Source organism: Eretmochelys imbricata, chromosome 9 (genome assembly GCF_965152235.1).
Source record: "Eretmochelys imbricata isolate rEreImb1 chromosome 9, rEreImb1.hap1, whole genome shotgun sequence".
NCBI classification, from domain to species: Eukaryota; Metazoa; Chordata; order Testudines; family Cheloniidae; genus Eretmochelys; species Eretmochelys imbricata.
In genome coordinates this window covers 43553989-43575678 of record NC_135580.1, presented here as the reverse complement: position 1 = coordinate 43575678, position 21690 = coordinate 43553989, and the positions used below count along the sequence as shown (strand labels likewise).

The window sequence follows — 21690 nt, the reverse complement described above, 5'->3', positions numbered from 1 at the left end:
CGACTTTGGGGGCAGAAAATTATTTTGTTTGAAAAATTTTTACAAGCACTTAATGTGCATCCTGCAGTATGGCTCTTGCACTGCAGGATCCTGGAACAGAAGCACTGACCAGACTCACAGAGGGATAGACTGTCTTGTTTGACTTCTTGAGTTCTCTTCCAGCCCTACATTTCTGATTCTATAACCCTACCAGTACTAAACAGTGAAGGGCCTGACTCTTTTTATATCACTATAAACTACTATTTAGAATATTACACTGTTGCTGACATCTCCAAAATTAGCCTGCATGCAAATCATTTGTCATACACTTAGCTCTTTAAATTTTAAATTTCCAAGTTATCTCCAGATACCATAGTCTTTTATTCAATTACGTTGAAGCTATTTACACATAGTGTGATAAATAGAGCTGTTGGGGTGTCTGTTTCATGGGAAACGTGGTGATTTCAAAATTTGTTTTTGTTCCAGATTGGATCAAAAATATCTCATTTTGAAATTTCCAGTGAAATGAAATGTCCACACAAAAAAATTGTTTCAGATCAACTGAATTGTATTGTTTTGATAAAACATTTTGAAACAATGTATCACTGTAATTTATGATCTAATATAAAATAAAATGCAGCTCAAAACATAATTTCGTCATAATCTACACATTCCCACTGAATTTGTGATTTTAAGGAATTGGCATTTTCCGATGGAAGAAACATTCATCTGGAAAATTTTCGATCCGCTTGAGTTACAATGCACTGAAACACATTTTGTCAATAACAGTATTGGACATGGCTAGACTCAAAGACCCTCTTCTGTCCCTAGAGTAGATGTTATCTTATTCTGTAAAATCTTCATACGCAGAGCACCAGAAATGACATTGGAAAGAGTCCCACAGAGAGAGCAAAGCACATTCTACAGCATTGATTTCACTGGGCTGGGACGAGAGGGGAGAGACTAAAATAACTGTTTTTTCCATCGCTTTTACAGTTAACAAAAGTAAATATACTGTCACATGACATAGCTCTCTGCCTGTTTCCATGCTGGATGATCTCTTTATATGGGCTCTTCTGAGTCTTTCTTTCTGGGATTAAAAAGCGCTTTCATGAGCTCCTTTAAAAAACTGTATCCCAATCACTTTACTTTTATGACACTTTTGTGTGCAGACTTGCAAATTTCTAGTAATGGCTGAGCAGTGCAAAAACCAAACTAGAACATAAGAATGGCCACACTGGGTCAGACCAAAGGTCCACCTATCCCAGTATCCTGTCTTCCAGCAGTGGCCAGTGCCAGGTGCCCCAGAGGGAATGAACAGAATGGGTAATCATCAAGTGATCCTTTCCCTGGTTGCCCATTCCCAGCTTCTGGCAAACAGAGGGCCAGGGACAGAGGCTAGGGACAGCCCTTGATGGACCTATTTTCTGTGAATGTTTCTAGTTCTTTTTTTAACCCTGTTATAGTCTTGGCCTTCACAACATCCTCTGGCAAAAATTCCACAGGTTGACTGTGTGTTTGTGAAGAAATTCTTCCTTTGGTTTGTTTTAAACCTGCTGCCTATTCATTTCATTTGGTGACCCCCTAGTTCTTGTGTTATGAGAAGGAATAAATAACACCTCCTTATTCGATAGCATTCTCAGAAAAGAGCAAGCTGATTTTTGGAAAGTGTGTGGATGCACAGACCACATCTTCACTCTACAAAACATAATAAAACAGTGCTTAGAATGGCAATGGCAACGCTTTTGATAGCATTTACAGGACCAGCCTATGGTGCATTCTGCAGGCATATGGAATTCCTTTCCATATAATCAACGTCATCAAAAGCTCCTATTTCAACTTTACATGCAGTGTTGATCACAGTGAGCTCAGTTTTGAAGTCAAAACAGGAGTACATCAGGGGTGTGTCATGTCTGCAATCCTCTTCAACATTGCCATCAACTGGGTAATGCAGCGTACAACAGAAGACATGCCAAGAGGCATTAAATGAACACACTTCTCATCCCTTGAAGACCTGGACTTTGCAGATGATGTCGCTCTCCTATCACATATCCAACACCATATACAAGAAAAAACAACTCGACTCAATGCATTCAGCCAGCAAATTGGACTGAAAATCAACCACAATAAGACAGACATCATGGCCCTTAATATTGCCTCACCATCACCAGTATGCATAGAGGATTATGTTCTCACCAATGTAGAAACATTCACATAGTTGGGTAGCACCCTGATGGTGGAACAAGCCAGGACATCCCGAACAAAATCAATAAAGCCAGGAACACCTTCAGGAGCTTAAATACAGTCTGGAAATCATCAAAATACAACACCAAAAACAAACTCAAGATTTGTCAGCGCTGTATACTTTCAACACTACTTTACAGTGAAGAATGCTAGGGAATGAGAAAGTATGACATGTCCAAACTGTTTTCATTCCATACAGCCTGCCTCAGAAAAACCCTCCACATATGTTGGCCCAGAACACCAAGATCTATTGACACAGTGCAGCCAAGAGGGTCTGAGCATCATCATTGCCAGGAGGCGTTGAAGATGGATCGGTCATGTGCTTCGGATGGAAACTGATTCCATCACCAGAGTAGCAATAAGATGGAAACCTGAAGGCAAGCAAAAATGAGGTCGCGCGAAAACATCATGGCAAAGAGCTGTGGCAGCCGAGCTGAAAAACCTGGGGCACAGTTGGGGAATCGCTGCCAGAAACAGACAGGAGTGGAGGAGCTTCGTCGCTGCCCTAAATGCCAGAAGCGTAATAGGAACATGATGATGATGATTTACTTTCTCCACACCAGTTATGATTTTATAGACCTCTGTCATATCCCCCCTTAGTCATTTCTTTTCCAAGCTGAAAAGTTCCAGTCTTATTAATCTCTCTTCATATGGAAGCCGTTCCATACCCCTAATCATTTTTATTGTCCTTTTCTGAACCTTTTCCAATTCCAATATATCTTTTTTGAGATGGGGCGACCACAATTGCATGCAGTATTCAACTAAATATCCAACTCTGAATTTCAGTACAAAGACTTCAGCTGGTTCATATTACCTGAGGAACAAATGAAGAATATTAAAGAACTACAAATTCCTAAAGTATTTTTCTCACCTAATGTATTTCACTTGGGATTGAGGCCAAGGTTTTCAAAAATAGGAGCCTAAAGTTGGTGCTGCACCCTGAGCAGCTCCCATTGCAGGGAGAGCCCAGCAGTTCTGGTTCGCATGGATCATCCAGTGGCATAGGAGCCAGTCTTCCCAGCACTCACCCTCTCCCTGCTGCTGGAATAGAGGGGATGTCTGGGGTGAACAGGCACTACCAGAGCTTCCCTATGCTTTCCTGCCTGCTGAATCCCATTATGACCTGTCAGGGCTGTTGGTAGCTGGCATAATTCAGAATAGGTTTTAGGCTGCTCTCTTGTTGATGCCACACTGCTTGCCGGCCCAAGAGTGCCCTCTGCATCTCTTTACCTACACCACATGCCCCTCCAGCAAGAGTTGAGGGCAGGATTGGGCTACTAAAAAAGAGAGAAACATAGTTTTGTTGCTAGTGCTCCCTGAGCACTGGAAAGCAGGAGACCATCTTGTACAGATCATGGCACTTCAGGGTCCAAGAGGACAAGCCAGGCCAGGATGTTTCTGAGGCCATAGCCCTGCCCCCTCTCCATCTCTGAACAGTAGCTTAGCATCAGAGCAAACCTGGTGGAGTACAAGCTACTCTTGCAGTACAGGGCATTCCCTTCAGCAATCCAAGACATTATTCCTGCTCCTTGACTATCCATCCGTAATTATTTCAGAGGCCTTGCTCTAGCGGTGCCCCTTTAGCAGCACTCCGACTAACAATATCTGCAAAGAATTCCAAAAGGCTCTAAACATTGGAACAAGCTTCAAGAAAACACGTCTTGAAGATGCTGCACATCAACATACTGAATGTGTGTGTGTACTGTAATGCCATCAGAGCGCAGCACAGAAAAGCGCTTTACAACCATAGCAAGTCATTTTTCAGTGGGAGGTGCTTGTTAGATTTCTGTAACTGAATTTGTCACATTTGTCATGTTGCACGTTGAACCACTCATATTTCGGATTAAAACCAAACCATTTCATGCAATGTCAAATTCTCCAAAGAAACAAATAATCCATCTACATTAGTCTGCCTGTCCCCTGACGGTAGCTGCTGATACCAGTATCTCAGCTTCATCTGAAACATAGCATGGCCTCATCTTACCGTAGTTCCACAGTTGCTCAGAGAGTACACAAAATGAAACCGGTGTTATGCTTTCAATCAACCAGTCTCTGTAATGCTCCGGTTATTTGCTTTCATCGGTTTGGAAGTTTTCTCACTAAATGTGAGGGCAAGTTTACACCCAGCCCTGCATGGACTGGAAGGGGCAGAGGGAAGATGGCGCACAGGACCTGGAGCTGCACTACCTCCACAGTACAGGGGCACGATAGAGCCTGTGAACCCCAATCCTGTAATGTGAAGCACATGGATGAGTTGACTTTTATGGCTGGCTTCAACATGGTGTGCAGGGGTGCAGCAATCTGACTAGGCACAACATATTGCAGGGTTGGGGCCTCCATCTGGACCCTCATTAGCTTTAAAAGTGTTCATGTCCTCTCTGTAGTGTGAACAAAAGTCTTGGACCCACCATTACCTAGAAGCCAGTGCAGACTTCAGCAATTATAGCAATAATTGTGCCTAGGAAATGAAATATTGTTGTCTGCTGACAAGGCTTTTGTTTTGTTTTGTTTTACACAAACACATGGGGCCATAGTGTTTAAGAGGTCAAAGAAGCACATACTTATGCCACCAGAAGGGGGCAGACTGGGTATGAAATGATCCAAGGTGAGAAATAGAGCATCCAACTGAAAGTTCCATTCCTACCCTACCAACTTCATTAAACTCTAGGGGTATGTCTACACTGCAGTGAAACACCCACAGCTGGCCCATGTCAGTGGACTAAGGCTTGTGGGGCTTGGGCTGTGGGGCTATAAAATGGCGGTGTAGACATTCTGGAACCCTGGGATCCTATGAAGGCAGAGGGTCCCAGAACTCAGGCTTCACTTCAAGCCTGAACATTTACACTGCAATTTCACACCCCTGCAGCCTGAGCCCTGTGAGTCCTAGACATCTGACCTGAGCCAGTTGTGAGGGGTTTATTGCAGTATAGGCATACTTTAGGAGTCTAATTAACAATTGTGGTACATACTCTTTGCCCTCCCATTTTGCTTATAAAACAAAGTAGTCTGCACACTCAGAATGACCTACGTACCACAGCTGCACCATTTCCTTCTTTCTTCTTACTTTCAAGACTCAAAGCAACCAACTTAACCCCATTGAAAAGCTTTACTGGTATGCAGGTTAAAAAAAGATCAAGACAGCATGATCTGGTATTTCTGGACCTAGCGTGCCCCCCGCCCTTACTGTTAAAAGCATGACCCTTATTCTCCCAGCAAGGAAGATCTGCAACTGGATCAGCAAGTTATTGTAGGGCTTCAGTGTCTGAAAAGTGGGCCCAAAATCAGTGTTATTCAGTCTTCTTTGGAAAGTGTTTCAGTTCACTGTATAATTCATTATAATTCAAAACGCTTTTTTTCCTCATAGAGATTATACAACACTATTTGAAGACCCCATTAGCGCAATCTCATGGGTTAATAAAATGATCAGATATTTAAGGATCATGAAGGTCATTAAACTGCTTATAGTATATAAAGTAACATGTCATTTCAAGACAATGCATCATATCTAATACAGAGCTTTTTAAAGCACCAGGAGGATCTGGAAAGCCAGTTTTGTTTACGTAAATATGTCCATCTTCAGTACAAAATTTGACTCTCTCAATTACCTTTCCACAACGTCCTCTCCATTCCAGCAAGTCGAGCTGTCCCGCATCACCAGGTCCCCATCACACAGCCTTTCTGCTATAGAGGCATAAAAGGTTCGGGATCGTTTCATGTAGTTGATGAACTCTCTACAAATTAGGAAGAGAAGAAATTAACAGCAGAGCAGTGAATTCCTGGGGTAAGTTAAATCTTTGGTTCATGGTTCTGTAAAATTAAAAGTTTGCAACCCTTTCAAAAAGAAAAAATCTAGCAAAGTTAATTTGCTCTTGTTTAAAGTGTATTCCTGTTGTTGATGTATCCTCCATCCTTATTTACCACAGCATTAATAGATTACATTGTGTTTAAAAGGTCGCGTTAACAAACAGCATTAGTGCATCCCACATGGATTGAAAAATTCATTTAAAGCTTTTGTATCAACAGAGAAAACATTATTTGTTTTCTGTTAAATGGATGTGTTCTGTCTATAACTAAAAGACAATATTTTTACCCTTCCCCCCAGCCAGGCAGTGATTAATTAAGATGCTGTCAGTGCTATTACTGGATGGAAAAGGCTACCTATAACCAACCATGCAGTCCTCCATTAGGTGACTTGAACATACAATTCAAGTGTAGAAAAGCCAACCTTGTTGAGAGGGGGTTAGTACCACCCCACCATTGCCTTCCATGTCAGCTTTGTCTTAAAAAGGATGCTCCCTCTCATCAAGTCTGGTGCCCTGCCAGTAGTCGTGGCCTGTGCTTCATGTTTTGGAGGAAAAACAAAAAGTCTGGATAGTGCAAAGAGCCTGTTGTCTGATGTTGAATGGAGGGAAAAATTCCTTCCCAGGGGCAACCAGCTGATGTCCTAATACATGATTATACCTGTCTTACTGAGGTAACCATATAAAATAAATATTTACCCACATGACCACAGCTTTACCTCAGATACCAGAGTATTTCTCTGTGTTTAGAATTCCAAGGAGTGAGATTATGGGAAGTATTTCTGTAACCTTAGGTACTCCTAACTGGTACCCTTCATGTCTAAGCCTTGGTGCTATGAAAATACTGTTCTGGACATGATGCAAAGCCATGCACAAAAACTGAAACTAGCGCTCTAAAGGTCAGTTTTGCTATTCCTGCTCTCCCATGCCATCAACACTGCAGTGTGGAAAGACAACAAAACCATTCTGGTTCAATTGCTTCCAGGGGGCAGGCTGTATAGGGCGACATTCCATGGACAAGGGGTTTGGTGATATGGTGGGTCGCACTGCACGGGAGTTGTCAAGGTATTTGTTACTATGCTGGGGACAAAGGGGGCCTTTAGCAAGACTCAACTCCCCAGAATGTAGCAAACACACCAGAGTCGCTAGACACCCACTCCTGCCACACCATGGGTTTGGGGGATGGATTCCTTTTCCTCTAGCCCTTCTTAGGCCTAGTTTTCACTAGGAAATAAGAGGTTTTACAACCAAGTTTTAGCTACTATGGGGTAACTAACACATGGTTAAAGCCTAGCAGGGACACAGCTGTTGTAGTTTTAACATGAGGGCAATCATTTGGTTCTAAGGAAGATATGATCTGAGCCTATTCATGTCATTTTAGCAGAACTGTGCAGTCACTTTGGGTTCACAAGCATGGAATGAGCACCTCTGCCTCTCCCTTTCCTCCTCCTCACACATTTTCTCTCTGCTTGGTGCAGTAATTAAATAAGTAGTAAACCTATGACTTAGATACATCACTACCTGCCCCCATAGGATCGTCTTAAGGGCTATCAATTGTATGAAGGTTGCAGAGATGCCTAGCTTGAAGGTTGGTCAGTCTACCAAACACACTGCTCTCTCAAAATGCACTCTTCTAAGAGTGTGCTGTTCATCTTAACCCTGTTTTCCCAAAGCTGTAAAGTCCTTTGGTATTCTTGAAAGATTTCAGTTTATGTTGTACATACATAAACACAAAGTCTCAAAATAATATCTTAGCAAATATAAAATTACGTGTTGATTTCTACTGTTTTCATTTCTTACAAAGGAAAACTATTTAAATTTTAATAGGAAAATTGTATTTTCCAGCGGTTCACATGGTAATAAACCATTACTGATTTCTAAAGTAGCTGTATTCAAACATCTGTCTTTCCTAGATCAGAGTTGGTAATGGAACCAAGAGCCTTATAATTTGGATGAGTTACACAAAGAGACAACAAAATATGTCACCTTGTTTTCATTCTTACCGAGAGATTTTTTTCAAACTTCTGGATTTGTCATTCTTTGAAGCTTTCAGAGGCAGAGAACTGGAATAGGCCGGGGAGAATAAGCATCAATCAGAAGAGGTTGGGGGTGGGGGAGAAGCAGGAATTCAGGCAAATGAAGAAAAGAAATGAGAAAAAAGTAAAAATTATTTGAAAGAAAGGGTCATCAAGCACATGCACAGGATTATCTCAGAAAACAAATGAGGAAAACTATCATGAGATTTTCCAAAGTACAGATACAATTAAAAATATGTCAATGCATTACTGAAAAACATCAAGGCTGGTGGTTGAAGAGCTTTTTCCTAAGATAGCTTCAAACAAAAATTACAATTACAAATGCAGCAAATACAACAACATGCTAAAAATAAATTCTATGGACTTGAAATCTACCATATCCATATATGGAATGAATGAGTTGTAAATACAGGTCAGCTCTTATGTATATGAGAAAACAATAGGAAAAAATGGCTTTGCGCACCACACAAAAGGAAGTACAAGTGGAAACTCTTCGTTTTTCAGGGTAATGAGCAATTTGTTTAATCTTTTCATGGTTATGCAAGTACAGATTTTTTGTGCTGTTCAGTTCTGGGACTCAACAACTGATAGCATTGAATGAGACAGGACTTCATGTGCATAAGAACCACCCTCCAAAGTAGAAAAGCCAGTTCACAGGATCATGCCAGAGGAAACAACTAAAATGGATTTCTCTACGAAAGCCCACATTTCCACAAGATAATGGCTCTTTTAGCAGTCCAGATTCAAGCATACATATGTGTTTTGTGGTTCTGCCATCCTGAGCTGTATAGAAATATTTGGATTAACTATTTCACATATGGTGGGGGGAGCCTGATGACGCTCTCATTTACATCAGAATAAATCAGGAGTAATCAGTGTAAGATCAGGCTCTGGATGTCTAATCACCCCTCAGTACTTCTGCATAATGCAATGGCTTTGTTGGGAGCTATACATGCACATAAAAGGCAACACAGACCCTTGTGCACCTTAGATACCCAGTGAAGCTTTACTGAAGAAAATGTACTATATTTTCAACAGCACTGAGCAGCACAAAGTGGAAGTCCGAGAGTTGGGGGATAAGGTAGCAAAGGAAGGCTGCTCTAAATTACTGAGACTGCTAATGGCCCTGAGAAGCCATTATAACATCCATGGATGGCCAGTGTGCTGAGATGCCCTGACCACTTCCTCATTAACCCACCATGTTCCCATACTGACCACATGGAGGGATGGTGGCATGGGAGTACTGCTACACCAGTTCCATGCTGTGCCACTAGAGGGTCCCCTTTGCACTGGGGTGATGCTCCTAGTGGGCCAGCTAAACACAAAGCAGCCCTTATGCTGGGGAAAAACAATGGCCAATGGGCACTATCTGCATGGGTCAGACTACCAACACTTGTTCTGAGTTGTTTTAATCTTCTCCATAGCCATTTGATTTGCAGTTGGCATTAACAATGTGTTTTATACTTCCTCTTTGATAAAATTCGAGCATTAAACACACCTACAGTTAGAGCCAACAGATACATTTAATTCAAATCAAATAGGTAGAATTGATTTCATACATTTCTTAAGAAACTCAAAATTAGTTATTTTAATAAAAATAAAAGACTACCGGGTCACAAAAGAACAATGAAACCCTGACATAGTAAGATTTCAAATGCTGCCTTCTCTAATTAGAGACCAAATGCCATGTTTTATTTCTTTGCTAAGCAGAATATATTTCTATATTTGTAGGTAGATCTGTATCCAATCTGTGTTTAGTGGCGTGAAAAATATATTAAATACAGAACAGATACTAAAGGAGGGTATTTTCGCTTTCCCAAGTGTTCTGATCCAAGCCCAAAGAGTGTTTTGTGCTGAAATAAACAATAAAATCCCAATTTACTGATTGAGATATATGCTCTGTGTATTCCTACATCATCATGTAGCTTCACTTTTCCTGACATCCCTGCTATACATTACAGTAACCTCCAGGTTAAGAAATGACTACAACAGCAATGTTGCAAGTTTCAGTTAATCTCTGAAGAGTGCTGTGCAATTAAAAAAAGGTAATTAAATCTATATATCTTCTTCATGCTGTAGTGTTGTAAATACATTCAGAGTTAGAAATTTACTAAGACCATGCAGTATTTGTACAAATTTCAGTCATCGTGCATTGTCCCAAAGGAAACAGATTTAGTAGAATTAAGAAAAAAAGGTGCAGGAACTGAATTTACACGGAGATGAATTAGGGAATCCATTTTAGTGAGAGAAAAAGTTCAGCAAAATACAAACATGTTATATCAGGAGAGCACTTAACACATGAGCTTAATTTTAAGTGCATGAGATGTCCCAGAGCTAAGCATGTGATTAAAAGATTTAATTCAGAATCCATCCCTATTCAGCACAGGACTTAGACATGTGCTTAACTTGAAACACATCTTTAAATCCCATTGCACTCAAAGGGATTAAAGCATGTGCTTATAGCTAGGCACCTGCTGAAGTCCTGGGCTGAATTTAAGTATGTATTTGAGTAGGTTGCCAGGTCAGGGATGGAGTATCAGCATTTTGAATTAGTTTACTGAGTAACGTCTACTCTATCTTATAGTACTCTGGAATCCCTCAGTAAATCAATGGTACTGTTGCTCTTTACAGAGCATGGTGTATGTGTTGATGAGTTCTTTGATGACTGCTGAGTCTGATGTGTGAGTGACACTCCCATCCACAGGTAGGGTACATCCATGCACTAGCAATGATCTGAATCTGAGCAGCAGATTCTTTCCTCCTCTGTCCCTGGTCATCACAAAAGCTTGATCCAGTCCGCCTCAGAATGCCTTGCTCCATCTACAAGCTGACTCTAGCAAACAGAGCAGCATTCTGCATTCCTTTTCCAATCATCCGCAGATACAAAGTGATCTTTGCACACATCTCAAAATCTGTGCAGCACTCTGCCTCTCTTTCTAGTCCCTTTGTGAGCTTCAGAGTACAGCACACTCTTTGGGATCCAGTAATCCACCATTAACTTGACACATCCAAGCTTCCTGAGTCTTTTCTTACAAATCAATGTTCCCATGAATGACATACCACCATGATTTAACACTTTCACATTTGTCACCCTGTCTTGCTATCTTATTCAAAGAATTTTATGCAAGCATCTATATCAAAGCTGTTTAGTCTTATGGCATATTTGTCATCAGTCATAAATACAGATTTTCACTTTAGTTGACAATTTGTTATTGTTCTAGGCTCTGTCTTGCAAAAGATCAAAGTTCTTGGATGCTTTGCTGATTCTACTAGTGAGCTCAGCATCAAGATCTACATTGCTGGTAACAATAGCGTCAAAGTAGCAAAACTGGTAAATAACATTCAGATGAATAACATCTAAGGTGATATCTGGAACTGGTTCTGAAGAGCTTTGATGCATGATAGCCTTCTACAAGCTTAGTGCTAGCCCAAAGATTTTGCATGAATCAGAGAACTTGGTAATAAGATGTTGTAGGGCATAAACATTATGAGCCACAAACCTCCATCATGTCTAGTGCTAAGATAGACACCCTCTTGAACGTCACAGAATGCATGTGGAAGCAGGAAAGAAAAGTAAATATTAAACACTGTAGAAGCTCATATTCTACCCTGCTTCACTCCATTATTGATGTTAAACGAGTGAGACTTTTGGTTTTCATACATTACAGTTGCCTTCATGCCACGGTGTAAGGATTTCATTATATAAGCTTCGTCAGAACACTCTGAAGCCCTAACCAACTAACCATGTCAAAGGCTTTTGTTAAATCTATAAAAGCCATGTACAGTGGAATACGCTTCTCTCTGCACTTTTCTTGCAGTTGTCTTACAGAGAAGACCATGTCTATGGTGGACCTTCCCAAACTGAAGCCACACTGGCTCTCAGGAGAGATTCTCTCAGCTAAAGTTTGAAGTCTAGGTAAAAGAATACAGCTTAAGATTTTCCCCACGATGTTAAGAAGAGATATACCTCTGTGGTTATTACAATAACTTCTGGCTCCTTTAATTTTATAGAGTTGGATGAAGCGAGCATCCTTAAAATCTTGCAGAACAGTTTCTTCCTTCCAATAGAGTAGCAGTACCTTGTGCAATCTTTGCAGCAAGTCTTTGTTTGCACATTTATAGATTTCAGCAGGTAAACAGTCAGATCCTGAAGCTTTGTGGTTGGGAATCTTTTTGATGTTTTGTTCAAGTTCCTCTAGAGTAGATTTGGCATCCAGCAAAGTCATAACTTCAAACCCAGGCACTTCCACTAACACACGTTGGTCTACTACAGACTCCCTTGAGTATATCATTCCATGGCGCTCAATCCACCTCTCCAGTTGCTTCCCTTTATCAGCTAAGCTATTGCCATCCAGATCTTTCAGCGGAGCTGTCTTGTTCTTTATCGGACAAATGGACTTTCTAATGCCCTCATATAACCATCTACTGTCACCTGCATCAGCCGCCTATTGGACGCTGTCATAGAGACCCAGCCAAAATTCTTGAGCACACCTCCTAGAAACTATTTGAACAACCTTACGAGCTTCTTTTAGGTTGTTGAGTGAATCAGTAGTAGGAGTAGACTTTTGTAGGTGATCTTTTCCTCTCATCGAGTGGCAGCAGTATCTCCAAGTGGTCTACAAACCACCAGACTTTTTTTTAGTATTCTTTCCAAAGCTCTTGATTGCCACATTGTACATATTTGTCTTCAGGACTTTCCATGCATCTGAGGCAGTTTCAGTAGATACTCTATTGGAAAACCTCTCTTTGGAACACTAAGTCAAACCCATATCAATAAAACTTGCTATTTTCACCTTGACATAGTGTAAGTGGTGCGGCCCCTATTATTTAGCCAGAGGTATCATACTGATGTAATGTAGATTGCTTTACTGGTCATACGGAAATCCCAAGGAAGAGGAAGTGGCTGTGTGTGTGTGTCTGCATGCCGAGGCTTAGGTCGTGGTGGGATTGAAAGCAAAAGAATGAGTACAGAGGATGCGTGCAGGTTACAGGCTACACAGAATTGGTCCCTGTGGGAGGGAGAGAGCAGGAACAGGCCCTGGGCTGCAGTGGAGAGAGGGAAGAATCATGGAACAGCTTGTGTTTGAATTAAGAGAGCCACGGCAGCACAGAATCCCCACTGACCCTCTTCTCTCAACATGAGCAAGTTACGGGGACAACCAATAAGCAACCTGTCATGGCTGATGAGCTGGGTAACTCACTGTTCTGCTTCTAGCTCTGTAGAGCATGAGAAAGGAGGAGCTAGAGACAGAACAAAGCAGAGAGAGTCACTCCCCTGAACAAATGAAAGAAGATGGGGCACACAAAAACAAAAGAGGAGTTTATGGGGAAAGAGGGAGAAAATATCCAGAGCTGGGGAAAGGGAACTTAAATTTAAATGGTCACACATTCACTGAACAGCGTAGCAAGGGATTTCACCGGACAAGAGGGCCCGTTCGGGGATCATAAAGCAGCAAGGAGAGGACAGCACCCGAGGCCTGGGAGTTCCATGAAAAGGAACGCTGAACTGAGAAGGTCCTGCTCCCAACCAGATCCTACCAGAACGAGAATGGAAAAGCAGAGCAGCTAGGCTGATAAGTAATTGTCTCAGAGGAATGCAGAGGGGGAAAAAGGTTCATTCAATCCGCTAGTCATTCATCACAGTATGGCCTGATTTTCAAAGGTGCAGCTGCACAGCATCTTTTGAAAATCAAGATGTTCATGATTCCGGCCATGATTCTTTATATGGCTCTGCGTAGATGGAGCCCTGTGCCCATGTGGAGCTTACTACAGAATAGTGGGCTTGGCAAACAACTGCTCAATGCTCTCTCTCTCTATTTTTTTTTAAATACAGGCTGTCTGATTAGGAGCTGTAGCACAGATCACTGTGATTCCCCCAGTGTGTTGGGAAAAGAAACATGGTAAACCACACTAATGCTTCTCTTTGAACTTGGAATCATTCTGCAAAGGTTACAGGCCTGATCTACAGCTGATGTACACTGGTGTATCTCCATTGAATTCAGGATGAGTAGGAAGGATAGTTTTGTTTGCTGAGCAATAGACTGGGACTTGGGAGACCTGGGTCCTATTCCTGGCTCAGCAAATCACTATATCTAGTCAGTTCTTCAGTTTCCTTTCTGTAAAGTGGGGCTAATACTTCCCTACCTCCCAGGGTCTTGATAAAATCCACTAGTTACTGTGGCCTGCTGTGGGGCCATGTTAGTACCTAGATACACAACTGAAAATCTTGCTCCTTGTATTTTAAATTTCCAGAAGTCATGGCACCACATAGCATTATGATTAATGAATCTCATAAACTAGATTCTCCATAACAGTTAAGATATCTGCCTGTCTAAATATATTTTAACATAACTCACTGCACTTAGGATTTCATACATCAGTTATAAAATTTTATATGAGCTAAAATTGCTTTTTATTGATAACATATGCGATTAAATGACATATGAAGAATAGTAAGTCCATCACTGTATATTTCTCAATATTTATAGCTCTCCAGTTATTTCCAAAAGCAAAGCACAAACTTTACGCAACCTGTTTTCCCACAGGTCTTGGAAAGATGAAGTCCATCCCCCACATATTTACCAACACCAGCTCATATGTTAACTTCTAGTATGCTGGTTCTTCATCACACCTTTCTCACTACATTTCCATAACACATCACACTAATCAGTGAAATGTAAGGATGTGCTCAGCTCAGCTGATGTCATGATGCATTCACCAGCTTCTGGCAACATTTTATAATTAGTAGCATATTAGTTTTATTATATTTTCTTTGGTATCTATAGTAATAAATATCAAAGGGCTGTTCTCTGGTTAATTAAAAGTCTCAGGGCCAGATCCTCAGCTGTATAAATTAGTGTGACCCATTGCTCATTTACACCAGCTCAGGATCTGGCTCATAGGCCAATTCTGCTAAAAATGCAATGCTGAGTGAAGATAGTGAGATAGATCTTGTCAGGGACAGAACCAGACCAGTACATTTAAAAAACAAATTCTGTTAACTGTATTTCAGTTTATACTTCAGATTATTACCACGGAATTTTTAAAATCTAATTTACTTTTTACCAGCCATGCTGCTTGCTTTTTTACATTTCATGCAGCTTGCACAATGAAAATCAGTTAGCCCCAAACACCAGCACAAGTTGCTGTGCTTTGGTTGCAAACTGCCGAAGAATGTGATCGAGAAGTACACTGTAGTCACAACTTTTTTTTCTTTTTTCTTTTTTAAGACAGCGTATTTGGGTTTCGGAATGCACATAGGTTTGGAAAAAATCAAAATAGATGTGGGTGCAAATCTTACAGCCTGAACTCATCGAGGCAGGCACTCAAGTGGAATAAAGCCAAACTCTGCTCTCAGTTACACCAGTGTAAATCCAGACCCATCTCCACTAACTTCGGCGAAATTATTCCCGATTTATACTGACATAGCAGGATTTAATTTAGCCAGTAATAAGTAATTGGAATTCTCTTGTAAACTGGCACTGAAATTCACTTAAACATACCCTGGGTAGGATCAGCTTCCCTAAGCCACACATGGAAGAGACACTCCACAGAGAGACACGCCCCCTTCTGTGGCACATCCTCCGTCCCCACCCAAACCCTAATCTAAGGTTCACGTGGGCGAGGGAGTGAAGATCAGGGAACTTGGGGGCAATAGTGTGTAGGCCGGGGAGGGGCCAGAGAGGATGCACATCACAAAATTCCCTCTTCCCCACCACATAATTTAGGCACACGAGAACCATGGCAGAGGGACACCTTGGTAGCACAGCTACTTTGTAGCTGCACTGACAGGTGGCTGGAAGGCTGGAGCCAACGTGGAGGCACAGGGCCTACACGCATATGGACCTGGCCTTGCTCAATCCCTGAAAATTCACCAGAAGCCCACTGCCTAATCAACTGGGGGAGGAATGTGTATGCCAAATTCTTTCCTCCACTACAGAAAAGGGGAGTAATGCTGCATCATGGAAATCTCCCCCTTCCCCCCACATGCAGCCCATCCCATGGATGATCCATCCCAATATCAATTGTCCTTAAAGGCCAGGAGCAAATGGACTCCTACAGGGCAATGTCCTGAAGTCACCCAGTTTTTACTCTGGCAAAGCTCCCATTGTTTATGATAAGAGTTTGCCAAATTAAAGACTGAGTCAATACTGATTAACGACATCAGGACTGGCCTGCAAGAAATACTGTCAGGCTTCAACTGGAAAGCACTACAGGGACCAATTATTCCCTCAAATACATCTACGCAACTACCAGGAAAACTAGAGCCAGCGCTAGGCCTAAACAGACTAAGCAATTCCTTAGGCCCCCAAGCAGCTCAAGGGGCCCCCTTATTTGCTTTTTATTATGTGTTGTGTGTGGGTAGTCCCAACAAGATTCCAGTTTAGGGCCCCCAATGGACTAGCACCACCTCCGAGGAAAGCCTAAGACTGTTGTGGGTGGATATCAGAGGACAGAATTGGGTTTAAACACTCCTGCATGAGAAATAATTAATGCAAACTATGAGGAATAAGGTTTATTTCAATGCACTTAGAGATATGTTTCACGTAGGGTTACCTCCTTTTATTGTTTAGATTAGCAGAGTGAGCCATCGTGAGAGCCTGGGTTTCAGCCATGTCTTTTGCTTGCCCTATATTATCTGGTGAAGGCTTTGCTTCTCTTTCTTGGGGCTGTCCACACACTTTGTCAACCTGTAACAAAGAAGGAGGGGAAAAAACAAATGTAATTGTGTTGTTTGAAGTAAAAAGCAGATTAAATAGCACAGAAGCAAGTTTGTCCATTTTAGCTCACGTTGCGTATGAGGGAATCTCTGCACCACACCACAAGAGGCTGTCTGGGGCAGGCTGTCCGGGGCAGATGGATCCTTGTTTTCTTGGGATCAAACCCCTGCACTAGAGTGTTAATGTCAACAGGCATGACATAGATGATTGCTACCGACAATTTACCAGCTACTAGGACATCATGCAGTGTCCCAACTGTGCCACACCTGGAGATGGACTCCAAGAGTGAGCCTCAATCCCCTTTTCCTACACCACAATTTCACTTGACTTGGTGACCAACCTGAAGTGCAATGTGTGTGGACATCGGGCATAAGAAAGCTGCCTAGCAAGAACTACACATTGGTGTGGGGCCTTTCTATAGGACAGGAGTTGAAGAAAGTGTTTCCACACCCACTTGTCTTTATCTGGCAATCTGGCCAGAAGTTATAAGGTGTATGGAGTAAGGTGGATCTCTGGCTTGTATCTGGATGCTCAGACCCTTATTTGGAGGATGAACAGGCTAGTTACAGAAGCTTTTCTAGCCTGAATCAGGAGGGCGGGGTAAAATTGGGGTCTTCAGACCTTATTGGGCTTTAAAATGTAAGGTGCAAAATTATGTAGGCTCTAGTCTGTAGCAGAAGGATGCATGGAGGGTCGATTGTGCCTCTGGCCTGTATGAGATCATAAGAAGTAGGATGTTGGTGTCTGTGTTCAGAACTGCTGGTTGAACTGGGGGAGGATTGAACATCTAGTCCATACACAGGTGTTGTTTACCAGTCAAGACACAGGATGTAGGTGGGTCTAGCAATGCCTGTGGCCCATAAAGAAAATGCAACTGGCATAGGGTGAGATACAGGGGTCAGAGTTAAGGGTGGTAATGAACCTTCACTGAATTTCCTGACTTTTAAACATTTTGTTTCTTTTAACTGCTGCACAGCGTTCTGTTAACATAATTTTTAAGGGCGCTATTTCTAATAGTAACTCAGTCTTAACTAAGGTTTGTCTGGGATTTATGGACAAATTTCCAAATCTGGGTACCTAAAGTTAGACACCTAAATCCACATTTAGAGACTTAAGTAAAGGCAGCCTTACTTTTAGTGAGCCCTCACAGCTGCCACAGGTTCTCAGTTCAGTGCCTAGGCTCTATTGGGCACTCGAGTTTCAAAGTTTTAGTCTGCATATATTTTTTGGTCCCTAAATTATTCCCTCCTAATTAAAATAGCCAACATCTGAATTTCACCCAAATTAAATTGTTTATTGTAAACTAGCTTCTTCCAGGAAGGAGGACTGTGTTGGAATTGGAAGCTATCACTTTAAGAGTGTGGAAGGAGAAGCAGGGGCAGATACCAGTCCTGCTTGCAAAGTGTGGTGGATGCAAGCAGAGTCAATTTGAAGAGAGCCAATTAAAGCAAGATGGGGTGAGTTGTGCCTCTCTGCCTTAGGGAGCAGCCTGTTTTCATCCTCTGTTTGGGGTTCTTGTGCAATATTGTTCTGATTTCTAAGAAACAAAGCAGTATTACATTGTAGCCTTCCAGCAAGAATATTTCCGTTTTTAACTAACTTATCTGTGTATATGCTGTGAACACAACACCAGTGTATGCTGGGGGTGTCACAGGAGGACTAAACAAGTAGGAATCAGCAGAAGAAAATCTCTGTTGATAAAAATCAGTGCATGTTTCCATAAGCAAAATGGAATCACTCAGCTCCCAGGCCGACCCATAAACATTCACCTCTGCTCTTTTTTCAGCAGCCCTTCCCAGGAGGATTTTCCAAGGGGAGGGGAAAGTGAAGTTGGTGTTAACTCCTTGTGTACTGGGGTCCAGGTACTGCCCCTGCATGTTAGCACACTAATACCCTTCAATACTGTAGTACAGATAACTATTAATAATAGGGCAACAGTCCTCATGTTATAAGGTGAAAATTATCATCTTTCAATATCTATTTCTACATTAAAAACTTTAAAAATACATCAAAAGCAATACAAAAAAATCCATCATCCAGCATAGCATTTAATTTGGTATTGGGAGCCATTGCCTCTGTCTCCTTGCTTATTCCATTTGAGTATTTGGATTCTTGCTGTACTGTGCACTCTACTGCACTTATAAAAACCCTACTGAGCCATGTCTTTCTTTCTGCCACTTGCTGAGCATTCCTGAACATGGATGACTTCAAATATTCTCTCTTTCATCTCTTCACACCAGTGAGCTATGTCTCTCTCTCTCCTCAGCACAGGTGCAGTACAGCTAAATCCACCTCCGTTTACTCACTCCAGGAAAGTTACTCCTACGTAAGCCGAAGGGACACTTTCAATTGAGAAGTAGGCACGCTGTAGATATTGAAAATGAACACTTGAGAAGCTGCATGCAAGATGCTGACCAACAGTGCTAGAAATACGAGTTACTGCCTATTCCAGTGTAACGTATCGCAGTGAATTTATATTACAGCAATCTGATTTAAATGCATTGGATTAATCCTAACATTTCACACGGTAGCGGGAGGTGGAGCCATGCACCCGGCTCAGCAGTGGCATATGCTTTGGTCTCACCGCACGAGGGGCATATCTTTAAATACACTCAAGGCAGAGCTTTCTGAATGAAATATTTTATTTCAGTCTCTTCCAAACCTTTGAGAGCACATAAGAACATAAGAATGGCCATACTGGGTCAGACCAAAGGTCCATCCAGCCCAGTATTCTGTCTACTGACAGTGGCCAATGCCAGGTGCCCCAGAGGGCGTGAACCTAACAGGTAATGATCAAGTGATCTCTCTCCTGCCATCCATCTTCACCCTCTGACAAACAGAGGCTAGGGACACCATTCCCTACCCATCCTAGCCATTAATGGACTTAACCTCCATGAATTTATCCAGTTCTCTTTTAAACCCTGTTATAGTCCTAGCCTTCACAACCTCCCCAGGCAAGGAGTTCCAGAGGTTGACTGTGCGCTGTGTGAAGAAGAACTTCCTTTTATTTGTTTTAAACCTGCTGCCCATTAATTTCATTTGGTGGCCCCTACTTCTTATATTATGGGAACAAGTAAACTACTTTTCCTTATTCACTTTGTCCACACCACCCATGATTAAAACCACATAATTGGAAACATAAACCAAAAATCCCATTTAAACCTATAGGAGACTGGGCAGATGGGTGTAAAAGCAGCTGAGTCACATTCTGGCAAAGTGTTTCTTGCATCCTTTGCTCTGCACCTCATATGTCTCACACATTGCAATATTCCAACATCCCACTACAAGCTGCTGCAAACACCTCTCTAATTACACTACATCAGAAGAGCTAGGAGCCACTGGCTTTAAAAATTAGACCTGCCAAATCAAGTCTCTGACTGTGGATTAGTTTTAAGGCAGTTCTTAACTAATGAGCAGAATTCATGGGAAAACTGAAATTTTTCCCCTGTGAAATTTCAGTTGAAAAAAAAAATCTTTCTTTGAGGTTTTCTGTAAAAAGTATTATTGGCACACGAAACCTTAAATTAAAGTGAATAAATGAAGACTCAGCACACCACTTCTAAAAGGTTGCCGACCCCTGCTCTAACTCTAAGATAACAAGTGTAAATAAAAAACCATTAAAAAATTAAAAAACAGACATATTCAGGTTTTAGGATACCTGAAATTTACTGCTAGAGATGATTTTTCTGTTAAAGAGGTTAAAAAAGTTGAGAGCTTAGTTGTCTGTTGTCACTTTCACAACACACAACATTATTGCCAAACTCAATTTATAAAATATCATGAGATTGGCTTAAAAATTAGATTCTAAAACAAATAAAAAATCTTTATATTTGCTTTCTGGTTTTTAAGACTTTAGGTTTCATAATTTCAGGCTCTTCTCTTCCACTATGAGGGCTAGAAACATGGAGGGGGTTGGGAGAGCTTGTATGCTTAAAAAAAAACCCAAACCCACTAATTACCTGACTCTAGGAGCAGGATCTTTAAAGAAAACATCAAATTTTGTGGGATGGGATAAAATCGCAAGAATTGGCAACACTTACAATAAAAATCAATCATCAGTAAGGCTGGAGAATAAAGCAAGTTTGGGATTTTGCACAACTAATTTTTCAGTTACCTCAGATATTTCTAAAATAATCCCATAATCAACACAGACTATTAACAACCTAATCTTTCAAATTTCCTTCTTTAAATTTCCAGGCCTCAACATTAAGCCAGCCAAACTTTGGTTACTAATAGATGAAAGGTTACATCTCTTTATCACCTATGATAGTGCTAAGTCGTTCCTATTGTCTCATTTTAATAATAATAAAAATAAAAACCGAACCCTATTTTCTAAAGGTGAAGAACTACATTGAGAAGCTGGTATTCCTGATAAGCTGTTGCCACCTGAATATCAATAATGTTTTATGATGCCATATATTTTTCTTGGGCTTTTTGCTTTAAATGCCAAGGACTGTTAAATCCTAGTTTCTCTGATAAATGCTAGCTAAATTTTGATCTAAGTATCTCTATTCCGTTTTCTTTTATGGATTTTCCTTAGCACAGAAACATACACTCATGTATATGAAGGATTACTTGACCCCTGCCATTTGTCCTTTATAAGAGTGATTATTTACAATTATTGCAAAGGCTTAACAAAAATAAATTGAAAAAAATGTCATTCAAAATCCTTTGAACTCTCTCAGCTTGAGCAACCTTAAAAATTTAGGTCATATTTAATATACTTAATATAATCAAACAAGGAGAAAATGTCATGCCCTTCTAGACTTGGAGGGAATATTATTTCCCTAAATCAGGAGACCTTTTCCCCATTTCAGAACACAATGTTCTCTGATTCTACAGAGGGAAGGTTTGAAATTTTAAAATACGAGATTGTCATGTGGTTAGTACTGGAGTTACTATTAAAGCCCT

General features: G+C 41.1%; 1 protein-coding gene across 1 annotated transcript in view; it reads right to left on the bottom strand.

The window, feature by feature from the left end:
- LOC144270318 (glypican-5-like) overlaps window positions 1–21690 on the bottom strand; it is a 599436-nt gene that overhangs the window by 353837 nt on the left and 223909 nt on the right. Inside the window, exons 4-6 of the mRNA XM_077826708.1 lie at window positions 16616–16749; window positions 8027–8086; window positions 5829–5954 (exon numbers count right to left, since the gene is read on the bottom strand). Coding sequence (XP_077682834.1) covers window positions 5829–5954; window positions 8027–8086; window positions 16616–16749 — 320 coding nt within the window. The remainder of the gene's footprint in view (window positions 1–5828; window positions 5955–8026; window positions 8087–16615; window positions 16750–21690) is intronic.